This window comes from Hippocampus bargibanti, linkage group LG16 (genome assembly GCF_051943395.1).
Source record: "Hippocampus bargibanti isolate YZ-2025 linkage group LG16, ASM5194339v1, whole genome shotgun sequence".
NCBI classification, from domain to species: Eukaryota; Metazoa; Chordata; class Actinopteri; order Syngnathiformes; family Syngnathidae; genus Hippocampus; species Hippocampus bargibanti.
This window is the reverse complement of record NC_142749.1, coordinates 6,522,203-6,535,775: the sequence shown is the minus strand read 5'-3', so window position 1 is coordinate 6,535,775 and position 13,573 is coordinate 6,522,203. Positions and strand designations below refer to the sequence as shown.

At 39.4% G+C, this 13,573-nt stretch overlaps 1 protein-coding gene across 1 annotated transcript in view; it reads left to right on the top strand.

Annotated features, from left to right (window-relative positions):
• Positions 1 to 9,794, top strand: part of flrt1a (fibronectin leucine rich transmembrane protein 1a) — a 46,814-nt gene extending 37,020 nt beyond the window's left edge. Inside the window, exon 3 of the mRNA XM_089017620.1 lies at positions 5,058 to 9,794. Within this exon, the coding sequence (XP_088873746.1) occupies positions 5,136 to 7,181 (2,046 nt within the window). The 5' untranslated portion in view covers positions 5,058 to 5,135 and the 3' untranslated portion in view covers positions 7,182 to 9,794. The remainder of the gene's footprint in view (positions 1 to 5,057) is intronic.
• The last annotated feature ends 3,779 nt before the right edge of the window (positions 9,795 to 13,573 follow it).

The window sequence follows — 13,573 nt, the reverse complement described above, 5'->3', positions numbered from 1 at the left end:
TCTATTGAACCAAAATCAGACACGGTGAAGAGACATGAGTGCTTTGTATATTTATTGACGAAACAAAGGGTATAGCGTGTATCATCACTCCCATTGGCCAAGTACTCTTTTGTCTCAAAGTTTGCAGACAGTTTGTTAATACGTATAGTATATTCATATATTGAAGCGCTACAACCTCAACCTTCATTTTTTTGATAGAAGACACTGTATGAATGCCATAGCATTAATTTCATTTTTTCCCCTTTTTTATTGATAGTGTTTTCAGAATAAACAATTTCCTCTAATTTATGTTAGCACGAACAGCACATGTGAGCCAAATAAACTCCGGGTGTAGACTTAAAGGGGGGGGGGTGATCAAAGAGTGAAATATGATCACAGACACTAGTGACACATCGAAAGTTTTATTTGCAGACTTGTCTGCCAAGCTTGCATTCATATAACGCCGATGGGGCTGAGCAATAAGATCCTCCATTCTGTAATCTCAAAACTGGTGGCCAAACTGGCATATTCTGAGGTGCACTAATACTTTATTAATATTTAAAGCACGAGCATGTAGTTATTTTATTTTATTGACGTAACCATGGCAACCACAGATCTCAGATTTTTGTGGTCTATAAAATAGGCGGACCATCCAAGATATGTCTCTTATTGTGAATATTTGTCTTGAAATTGTTGTTCTCAATTGTGCTAATGTAATCTCTCCACCCATAATCCCACTAGCTACATTAATAAACTTGATGATCACATGCTGAAACTATATAGCAGGGGTGTCAGTCATTTTTTTGCCGCGGGTCTCATTGTAGTTACCGTCGTTTCACCTCCTCCAAATATTATAAATAGAGCGCACAACAAATTAATGAATAACTAGTTTTCAAATGTGAAGTCAAGAATAATGACTGTTATTATGGTTTACATACGACAATTTGGAATTTTGGTTTGGCCTTTAGGAAGCATCATGGCACTTGACATGCTTGATTTGCTTTTGTGGGTCGAATAAAATGATGAGGCGGGCCAGATTTGGCCCCCAAGCCTTGACTTTGGCACCTGTGTTATATAGCGACCCATGAGGAAGCCTCCTTGCCTTTTGTATTCCGTTTACATGTCGTATAGTTTGAGTTAAATCCTCTCCCACTCATAGTCAATGTTAGAGTAGTTCTCCTCATTGTACGCATCCTTCTGCAACATAGCATGTCCCTTTTGGGGGATTTACTTGTGGTCTGCCCTTCTGAGAAAACACTGAAGTCAACTGGAAGCACTACTGACAGTACAGGTTACAGGACAATTCAGTTAAAGCATGTTTCAGTGCTCTTCCACTAAAAATTAAGTCACTTCAGGGCTCTCGGAGCTGTGCATTCATGAACGAACAACCCCCCCCCCCCCCCCCTCTTCGTAAAACACAAAGCTCCGCTCATGTAGAGCGTTTAGTTCCCCTTTAATACAGAGAATGGCAAAAGTGTTCAGGCGCAGAATGAATACACAACTCCTTAATATTTGAATATAATGAATGAAAATGATGACTTCAATTATGCTTCAGGGGAGAAAAATGGTAGTTCTCATTCATGCCTTGTTTTTCTGCCGATTTAAAGCCATTTTCTACACTCCAAGTACAGCCCCTGATTGCAAAACAGCTAGGCCATTATAAGAAAAGAATTTAAAAAAACATGCCCACGTGCACACCAAGCAAATGAATAGGCCACACTCCTTTGGCTTTTTAATGTTTCCCCATCTCACATCCCTTCATTTATTTCTGTCATCACAGATAATGTCATGTTTTCTGTCCTCCTTTCTCCAAGTGTAATCTGTCCCACAACGAGAAAATACATAAACATTGCGTGTAAAATAAGCTGCGGGCTTGCTATTATCTTTTCCCTGCCGTCGGTAAATTGGATCTTCTGACCCCTCTTGTCATTTAAAATCTCATTCTGTCTCTCTATGGGGGTCTTAATGTTGAATAGGACACAAAGCTTCCTTCGCTCATTCTTTCCAGTCTTTTGCCTTTTTTACTAATTTGTAAATTGATCCAATCCTAGGTTGCAGTTTTAGGTTGAGGGGTCATTCATTGTCCTGTATTCTCCCTGAGGCGACTGTCTGTCTGCTGAGCATATTACCCCACATCCCGGGCTACTTTGCTCCCCGTGTGCACGGAGCTGAAATGTAGACAGAAATTGGATATGCACATTGTCCACATATGGGTCAGTGTCCACAAATTTATCATGCATGGTCAGTCAATCACCCAAGTGAATTTGAACCATAAACATCCAAATACTCTCCAAGCCCGCGATCACAACGAGCTGCCAAGTGCATTCCCAGCAACATTCTCAAATGTAAGAGGTCAAATATAGATGCAAAAATAATCACTTGATTGCAGTTTTCAGAGAATCACTGATTTGAGTTGAGCAATCCTATTGAGCAAAAGGCAAGTTGAGCAATCCTATTGAGCAATCCTTCCTATTGAAAGATTTATCCCACAATGATTTTCTATGCAATTCCTTTTTGGACACTTTTTTTTCCGGTTTTATGGATTCTTCTTTTCTGTTTGGGATAAGTGTGTTGCTGTGCCGATGACCATTTTGTGTTTGGGAGGCTTTTACTGAGTGAGTTGCTTGTTCTGTAGCCACAAAGGGACAAAAGTCTTCTTGTGCCGGTCCCAAGCCCGGCTAAATACAGAGGGTTGTGTCAGGAAGGGCATCCGACGTAAAAGCATGGCCAAAACAAACATGCGGATCAAACCTCTAAAGATAGAGGACACTGATTTGCTGTGGCGACCCCTTGAAGGGAAAAGCCGAAAGGAAAAGAAGATAAGTGTGTTTTTCTAATTTACTGAATATATATTTTTTGAATGACAGGAAGAGATATTAGAAAATCAAATTCTCAAACAAAATGAAAATATTCCATAAAACAAGAAACGTTTACATAAAAAAAAATATATAAAAAAACAAAACCTCAAAATAAACAAACAATACAAAAAAACAAAACCTCAAAATATTAAAAAATGTGATTCTGTAAAACTGCTGATTTGGTAAAAATATTATCTAGATAGATAGATAGATAGATAGATAGATAGATAGATAGATAGATAGATAGATAGATAGATAGATAGATAGATAGATATCATATATTGTTTTTTTTTCCTGATGGTCATATACTGTACGCCAATGTATGCACCCCACATGAAATATCTTGAGTGTACAGCTCAATTTGAAATACATTTCAAACTGAGCTGACATTACTTTGGCCAATTACTGTTCTACTGACACCCTCGAGAATACGATAATCTACATGAGCGCTTACTGACTCTGTCAGATCACTCGGATTTATGAAGGAATCAATACTACAATGTGATGTGTCTGGTGCCGCGTGTGGCCATAAAAGTCTGACGAAAGACCCTGGTTGTTGACAACTCAAGTTGTCATCGTCCCTATGTTGTACCCCGGCAGTTTTCAAACTGCATCGAAAGTGAATTATGGCAAAATCGTGCTCACGGGTACAATTGTGCAGAGTCTTGATAGGCACAATGACTGCAAATAGTGATTGTGCATGATAATACCATTAACTATGTGCAACAGACTACTCTACATGGTTGAAGAAGCGGCAACACTATTCCTCCTCACAAGAATAGGGCTGAGGTACCATTAAAGTCTGTAGTTGAAAGGCTAAAGAAAAATAAAATAGAAAAAGCATGACCTCTTTTGCGCACAAACAATCTGAATTGACAAAAATGTTTCATCTGTAACGATCTCATCATCATCATACAATTTTCAAAGCAACAACTGCATCTTAAAACTAAGCTTGTGATTTCTGTATCAGCAGGATATAGATTCACATTTTACTGAATACTTCCAGAGAGAAATTACATAAAGGTACTCTGTTCTATTGTATATGTAATAGTTGGATTAGGCAATAATTACACCTCTCTGTATGGTGAAGTGCAATCTTTTCCACCACTTACCGGTAAATCTTCCTTGAGCTACTGAAGTATCTCTCTCTCTCTCTCTCTCTCTCTATCTCTCTCTCAATTTATGACGTACGACTCCTTTTTTTCCGGTGAAAATGTAATTTATTTTCACTTTGACCCTGTATTGTACAGCTGAACGATGCATACTCTTTAAATGTGACACTTCATTTTGTAGATTTTTATTCCAATCAGAAATAGCCCTCGGCTCACCGAAATGATGAAATTAAACTCTTGTGCATTGTCTTCTTTTTTAGATAATGAAAAGTGCCTTAAGCTCTGTCTTGCTAATGGAACCATCTGCTAGCAACTCCTGGAGACTCTCAAGTTCTCTTAAATAATTTACAGTATTCTTAAGTCTTCACATCTATCAACGTGGGGAACGTAATTCTAAATGTGGAACAGAATTTGTCAATGTGAGTTTTAAGACTTTCCTGTTCTCCCCGCTTTGCACATTCAGTGGAATAGAAAATACAAGGGGGAGTCCAATTCTGTCATGATTACTTAAGTCAAAAAGGCCATTTGCGGTAAGTTTTAATTTGATGGTCTGGCTTTGTTCCGGGACCTGTCTTGCTTTTGAGTGTACACAGAGAGCCATGGTCAGGGAAAGTTACGTGAGGACAAACAACACTGACATGACAATGATTAAGTCTGATCTAGAGTGGAAGAGTGCAAGTGAGGTGTAAGAAGAATATTGCGGCATTTCAAGGGAGCCAAAAGTAACGGAAAGTAAATGACATGACAATGAATTATCCAATTCAATATCGGGGGAAGGTAATACCTTGTTTATCAGATGATATACAACAGCAAGACTGACAGCTACACTCTGATTTTATAACTGCAGAGGAGGGATTCTAAAAAATGATAAACTCTGCTCTTATCATTGTTTACTTTGCTATTAATCTTTGGTACAATGATGATGGAACGCCGTCCGCAACAGCCGATTTGTTCACACTATGGATGTTTGATGAAATGAACAATGGTGTTTTTCGAATGAAGTCCTTGTTACAAGTCTAGATGCTCCACATAGTTTTTGTTCCAGGTGACAACAAATCAGTATTTTTTTTCCCATTGTTCCTCACTGTAATTTCTCTTTATCTTATAGGTCACTGAATTCCATCCCACTGCAGCAGTTTGAGGCATAAAAAAGACCACAACATCAACAATCCCTTTACTCATCATCATGGCAACTTTTGGTGTTGTTAAATTGGAGGCCGGACTGCCATTGCTTTTTCTTTGTTTAACAATGGCTGTGTATTTACTTCAGTTTACAGCAGCCACGATACAAGGATATATTAGCGAAAAAGACGGCATCTGTCCATCTGTGTGTAGATGCGATGAGGACTTTATCTACTGCAATGATCGTGGCCTGAGCTCCATCCCATCTCTTCCTGCTTCTGCATCTGTTCTTTACCTTCAAAACAACCAGATAAATAACCCAGGCCTTCCTACTTCCTTGGAACGCCAGCTTACTGTACGTGTTGTCTACCTCTATGATAATGAACTGGATGAATTCCCCGTGCACTTGCCTCCATCTGTCCGGGAACTGCATTTGCAAGACAATAACATCCGCACCATTCCTCGCACTGCTCTGGCGCGGATGCCCCTTCTGGAGAAGCTCCACTTGGACGACAATTCTATTTCTACCGTCAGTATTGAAGATCAGGCTTTTGCAGACAACCCGCGATTGCGCCTACTTTTCCTTTCCCGGAATCACCTATCCAGCATTCCCTCAGGTTTACCTGCATCGCTGGAAGAACTCCGTCTGGACGACAACCGAATCTCCACGATCCCGACACATGCCTTCCGTGGTCTCGCATCACTGAGATGTCTTGTTTTAGATGGGAATCTTTTGGCAAATCAGCGCATCGCCGATGACACGTTCTCACGTCTCTCCAACTTGACAGAGTTGTCATTGGTCCGCAATTCCCTCCAGACAGCGCCTGTCAACCTTCCTAAAGCTCATCTCCAGCGCCTCTCACTGCAGGAGAATGCCCTGATTCACATGCCCCGTGGTTCTTTGGACGGCATGCGCAGGCTACAAAGACTGGACCTCTCTGGAAATAACCTAACAACTCTGCCACGGGGACTGTTCAAAGACTTGGATAACTTGGGTCAACTCCTGGTGCGAGGTAATCCTTGGCACTGTGGCTGTAACCTACGTTGGCTGTATGATTGGTTACATGCCCGTGGAAACTCAATCACAGTGAGAGGTCTCACCTGCCATGGGCCTGAAAGGGTTCGAGAAATGGCCTTGAAAGATCTGACTGCTGAGATGGAGGAATGTGAAGTGGTGAGGTCAGCTGGGACGAAAGACAGAGCGGCTCTCGGAGGTGGAGATGGTTCTACCACCAACGCACCTCCCCAGGGGTCACTCTTTACCCTGCGGTCAAAGCGACCTGGTTTGGGATTTCCTGACTCTGGCTTGGACTACACTCTCAGCAGCAGTGGAGTCGGAAAGAGTTTGGCTCTCAACGTTAAGCCCCTCTCTCATAATAGTGTCCGTGTTACCTGGAGTGTAGCGCAGCCAAGTTCGTCCTTCAGGCTCAGTTGGCTCAGACTAGGTATCGGTAATGCCATGGGGTCAATCACCGAGACGTTGGTCCGGGGTGATCGCCGGGAATATCTGCTGACCTCCTTGCAACCACGCTCAGGCTACATCATTTGCATGGTGCCCATGCCTGGCAGTTCAGAAAATAAAGAGGGGATTCTTGGGGAAGCTGATCCAGATGATGCTCAGGTGTGTGCAAAAGCTGAAACGTCAGATCCTAGTCCATTGGAAGAAGACACAGATGATAATTCACTGCCGTTGACTGTGCTGCCTCTGACCGGGATTATCGGTGGAGCCACTGCAATTGTATCCTTGGCACTTATTTTTGCCATCTTTTGCTGGTATGGTCACAGGAGTGGCCACCTGTGCTCCAGAGACACTTACACTCGCAAAAGCTCCCGTAAAAGCAAGAATTATGATGACTACATTGAGTCGGGAACCAAGAAAGACAATACCATATTAGAGATCCGCGGTCCGGGGTTACAGATGACACCGATGGCAGCGTGCAAACCAATTCAGACCAAACCACTCCAGGAGGATTACATCATTCATACCATATTCCCATCGAATGGCACTGGCCTGTACAAAAGCTCCAATCACATGTCCAATGCAAGGCAAAGCACCAACAGGGGTTATAGAGAAGGAGGAATCCCAGATATAGACTACAGTTACACATGATGTACTGCACCAGATCCTGACCACAGAATCATTGGCAAACTATCAGATGCACAATATTCCTCCACATGACAACTTCAGAAGTACCCTTCTGTGCCTTTGACTTCTGGTCTCCCATTTCATATTACTTGTGGTTTTCTGCACTAAGAAATTCAGTATAGGATTATCCGCACCTGTAACTGTGCGAGAACAATTCACTGCGGAGAGCAGACAAAAGTATCCTTTGCGTAACACAGTGGACCATTTCTTGACATCATAGTAATGGCCCATGGATGTTTTAATTGTGTATGCTCCTTCTCTGTGACACGAAAGCAAAGAATGTATAACACTGTGGAAAGATTGGGATGATAGTGGAGAGTGACTTATTCGTTCTCAAACAGCGGCCATGATTCAAATGGAAGTATGGAAGTTGCGTTAAACAGACATTTCCGATTCTCATCTCCTTGCCGTGCATCGTTTACAGTTCCAAGATTTGATCAAATCATTGTTTCAACAGCCTCAATTCTATCATTTTGCCCTACCAGCTATCCAGAGAAAGGGCTTTGTAAAGCTGTGAATTGTTCTAATTTAAAAAAAAGAAGAAAAAAATAAGAAGAAATAACCACTTGTCTTAAAGTTAACCCTGTTCATCATTCATTTTTAGGTAGGATGGTGATTTTTCCGTCACTGGTCAACCTTGGTCAAATTGCAGATTATTCATATTCAAGCATCACTGTGTTGCACTGTCACGGGATGGCACATTAGCGTGTAGATAATTACATTTGGTATTGATTGGATTGTGTGCTATTTGTTTCTAAATCTTGATTTTTTTTTTCTCAATATCTAGTGCTGCACAGCTTCTTTGTATTTTTCATTGTTTTTGTGTTCCACGAAGTGACAAAATGTTTTTTGAAATCTACACCCTCACATTTGCCACTATTTATGATAAACCCTTTTGGAGAAAGCAAATTGTTTTATCTGAATAGGAAACAAGTCTCCGGGCTTCGACGGTACAGTGTATGTAATTTTTACACCTCCAAGGCATCAACTTAGCCATTTGGGGGATTCTGTTGATTATGTTTCCGCTGTAGACATTCATATTCTGAAAGTAATGAATTTACAATAAATATGTGGGGCCTGAAAAATGAGGCATGATATTAGACTTACAACCACGAGCAAGCAAGTGGATAGACTGTGGAAGACGTTCAAAGAGGGTGTGATAAGCAAGGTTTATTGGTGTTTGTTTTTGGGATGGTAAAGGACTCAATTTGACATCTTAATGACCCAGTGGCACTTAAAATGTATTAGCACTTAGGAAAGAAGGGGAATAAATGTAATGAGAGATACGATGGCGGCTAAAGTTACTTCTCCAGGCACCGACAAAGACACACAATTGATGGCTTTGTCATGTTGAAGTTCACCCATGCATCAATATGTTTGTCATTCACAAATTGCTGTGAATTGGGCCTCGGGCTTAATGTTGTTTACTACCATGTTACTTTCCAAGGGGAAACCAATTGTGCTTCCTTGATTGTTTGTCTGCCACACTTTTACTGTGGTCTCTGACAACGTGTCAGAGCAATTTATCATTCTGCTTGCCCCCAAAAGCTAGAAATAGCGATTCACTGGCCTGGATCATGCTACTGTATTGAAAAGAATGTTGATATTCTTTCATTTCGAAAAGAGAAATGTGCTTACGAATGGATTTACTGTTTAGCGGGGACTTTCATTGATTCAGTCTCAAATTGTTTATGGTGCAAAGAAAAACGCCAGACCAACTCTGGGGAGTTTAAGCTATATTTGCCCGATAGGCCGATGGAATTATTTTCAATATGAGAAAAACTGTAGAGTTGTTAAAAACACATAGAGAACATTCAGAATCAGAATCAGAATACCTTTATTCGTCCCGCAATGGGGAAATTTGCAATCATCATCATTCATCGAGAGATTCTATCATACCATTCAATAAATTTGAAAAAAACAACTATTGATTACCCCCAACAGTTTATCAAAGAAATTCCCATACCCAATACATACCTTTGCATCATTTGTATAAATATAATAATACTCACGGTCACACCATTTTTTCCCTCTGAATTTGTAGAAGGTAAAGGGTGGCATATATTTGCATAAAATTTCGATGTGAAATCAAATGGATTTGTGTGGATTCAGATGGTATCAATAAAGATTTTCTAATCTTGTTCTTACTCAACATTGTTATTTCACATGAGGCCTAAGATGACACGACTTCTGGAAATGGGGGGTGGAGAGGTCACTATACATGGACGCATTTTGACTTAAGTATAAACATACTGCAATGAAACAGTAGCAACCACGAACGTGTGAAGTTTTTAACCAGTGCTGGGGAGAAATCATTTTGTTTTTGAAGTGTGAGACTCCTCATTTCAAATGAACTCAAATTGAAACATTGCTGGGGACTTTGAGGGCGAGGTGGACATTTCACCATTTGGTAAATTAAACACGGATGGAAAACAATTGTGCGAAATTAGTTAATTAAAGTAATTAAATACGAAAGAAGTCATTTTTACAAATAGTCCCCATTGAGTTATGGGGACTATCCTCAAAAAGTTTGGAATGTTTTGTAAAATGGGGAAAAAAATGGAATATATTACTTTGCAAATGCTTTTCAACCTATTTTTAATTAAAAACAATGAATTTATGAAAATGAATGATGAAACTTTGTCATGTGATTTATTTTTTCCCTTATATTCATTCATTTTCAATTTGATGCCTGCAATGAGTTCCAAAAGAGATGGGACAGAGATATGCTTTCACTTTAAAATGTATTGTGGAATTAAGCCCATCAATCAAAAGCATTCTTGCTTGATGTGTACATTTTCAGTTTCTCAAAGGTCAGTTTTTCACATTTCTCTCTTTCAATGCATTCCACGTTTTCAATGGGTGACAGGTTTGGACTGCTGGCAGATCTGTTGCTCCATTGCCATCCTGTTGTAACACGCACAGAATGTGACTTTGCATTTGGCTTAACGTTGCATGATCGCGGCATATTTTGCTCCAAAACCTCTGCGTACTTTTTAGCATCATTGGCCCTGAGGACACAATGTCCAGTGTCTCCTAAAACAGTATCAGATCACAAGACGCTTTTCCATTTTGCGTTAGTCCAGCTCTCAAATGAGCTTCGGACCAGCAAGCCAGTGGCATTTCTAGATGTTGTTGGTATATAGTTTTCTCTTTGCATTAATTAGTTACAACTCTGATCTTCGACAAATCTTGTTGCCAATCGCAAATGGTTTTCATTCGAATGGGAGACAATGTTTGTAAAACAACTCAAACGTTCATCTCTTTGTATCTTGCAAATGTCTTTGTAGTGTATTTAGTTGAATATGGGTTGAAAAGGAGTTGCAAAAATAATTTGTTTCTTTTTTAAATGAATACAAAGAGAGTTGTTGATGACTTTTTGTGAGTAGAATGCACAAACTGTGTCTTCTTCTAAAATGGCATAACTGTGTGTGAGTGACAATGGCTATATTTTCTCCACTGTTTGTACACACTAAGCAATTGTGCTGTAATGAGAAACCAGTGCATTAGTGTCATCTCTACTTGTGTCACATGAATCATATTAATGTATTTGGCTTGGATAAACAAAACCCCCATTACAGTTCAAAGCAAGCAAACCACAAACTAAGATCATAAGAAAAATAACATGCCATCAACGTGTTTCAGTTTTGTTTTTTAACTTCAATTTTGGGGAACATTAATTTCATTGCCTTACAACCATCACCAACATTTCTTCACGAGCCACAGTCTCATTGTAGGTGTGAGCGAGATTCAGGTGCTGAGTAGCATTGTAAACAGTTATGGCAGCAAACATCCGAGCCCGCAGAGAACCATAAGTTAATTGGATTTGCAGCCCTTCAAGACCAATGTGTGCATCCCAACCAATTACAAATTAGTTAAAGAACATTGAAAAATGATTGTTTACTGGTAATCCTTAGTTTTAAATTGGATTACCGCAAGTGGAAGTCCAAGACATAGAGTCAAGCCTTTGGATGCTACACTCAATCAATTATCAATTGTTGTATTACCAACTATTCTTTGATGGATCGGACATTTTGGAATATTTTGAATTGATCGTTTATGTTGTGGGCGGACTGGTGTTGCAGTTGTTAGGGCAATTATCTGCCTGCCCCTTCGGGGTCAGCAGTCAGGTTTCCTGTGCCGTCCCAAAGATTAAAGCATCTTTTTGTTTTCACTTTTGATTCCTGATTCATTAATAAATTACCTAACAGCAGTAGTTAGTGTTTTGACCTGTGCAGAGTTTTCATGTACTCATCGGTCCTGTGTGGGTTTTTTCAGGGTACTCCGATTTCCTCCCACATTCCAAATACAGGCATAGAAGGGTGACTGAATTGTTTTAAATTGTCCCTAGGTGTGCGTGTGAGCACAGATGGTTGTTAATTAACCTGTGCTCTGTGATTGGCTGGCAATCGGTGACACCCGCTTACTTCCCAAAGAAAGACAGCTGGGATAGACTCCAGCACCCCCACAACCCCAGTGAGGATAAGTGGATCGGAAAATGTATGGATGGTCATTTCAGTTTGGTATGTTTAGGGATCTCCTTGTAGCTTTCGATGGACAATCACCATCAAGATTGTTAGCCAGGCTCTTTCGCAAATACAATTCAGAATATTGTAGCGTCTTTCCAGAAATGTTTATTTATTTATTGGCTTGTTTTAACTCAGACACAGTTAAGGCCAAAATAATACCATGGCCAAATTTCAATTTACAGTACCTAGTTTGTATTTGTCTACTTAATATTTTCTGGCTGGAAATGAAAAATACCATTAAAAAAAAACAAGCCACAGAAATAATGGTGAAATTCACAAATGTTCCATTATGAAAACTAGTCACGGTTAAATTTATATTTTAAACATTGTGTACATAGTAGCTTCTGGCAAAAAATGGAGTACATTCTAATCCGCTATTCAAATTCTGGATATGCCTGGAGGTTTTTTTGTGTAAAGTGAGAAAAAAAGGGATTTTTTTTTTTGTCAAAATGCAAAATCTGAATGAAAATCGATCGCCTTTATGTCAGAGGATTCGTCATCTTTTGCTAAGTTTTCATTTAAGTTCTATGTATGGGGGAAAAAAAACTCACATTTTGGCAACGACTTTACTGGAGATATTATAGCACGGTTTCCTTATATGTTTGTGCATTTAGCTTTTGTTGTTGCTGTCTCAAATATCTTACTCTCAGAGATGGAAGAATATCCGCTTGCTACGGTCAGTCACATGAGAGCTTAAGTGAGTGTGACCTGAGGATTGGGTATTCAAGTAACCTATTTCTGGCAACACTTCTGACAATTTAAAATGGTCCGTTATAAATCTCATTGTACTGTGAGGAGTAGAAAAAACAGGAAATTAAACATGAAAAATATGTCAGTTGAAATGAGGCCAACCCAGGATATTGTGCAGAGAGGGATATTAAAAGTACAGTTATACGTATAATTTAGGGAATAAATATATAAGGTTTAGGGACATTTTAATTGCAGAATAACAAGTAACAGCTGTTACCTTTAAACCTCAAATATTTACTGTACTTTTTTCAGACTAATAGTGTGTTGTTTCACTTATTAACTGGCTCGGGTTGTTATTTCCCTAGATACAGAAAATCACAAAATCTACTGGAGCACAAATCACTTGTGGATAATCATAAATTCAGTTCAAGTTCTTCAATCGCAAAGACATCGAGTTCATTAGATGTATACAACGTTCTGTCAAGTGAATAGCTACTTAACAATTAGATCAAGGAACAAAAATGTTTTAAGGGTCTTTGGAGAGTTGTTTCATGACGCCAAAGTAATTCAGTTATAAGAAAACTGCAGTAGTGTCCAGCATAAAGACTTGAGGCAAGTGACTACGTATACGGCAAGTTTGGTCTATGTTTGCCACATCCCAATGACAGTGGATTGGAATTTTGAATTTTGTAAAAAAATAAAATAAAAAAAGACACGTAACTGTTATCTGTTATGAATCATTCTGCAGTCGTTTTTGTGGCACGAACATCCGCTAGTCAGAATAGCAAAAATTATCGTCATTACAGCCATTATAAACTCACTTAAAATTAATGCAACATTGCTGTAAGACAAACACAATTGTGCTAAACAGCAAGTATAGGGGGCTGAATTGGAGTACATTTTGTGTGTATTTTCAAATAACTCCCATACCAATGAATTATTCCACTATTTGTTGGGTATAACGTGACACCACCAAATTAATAAATCTTTTATTAGTCTAATTTGACGCTGCCGTGTGAATTAACCCAATCAGTGCAAGATGATATGCAAAAATGTGTCCACTCCAATGCCAGGGTTTTTGTCATTTTCACTCAAATTGCAGGACGGACATGTTATTGGGTTTTAGGACTACAGACA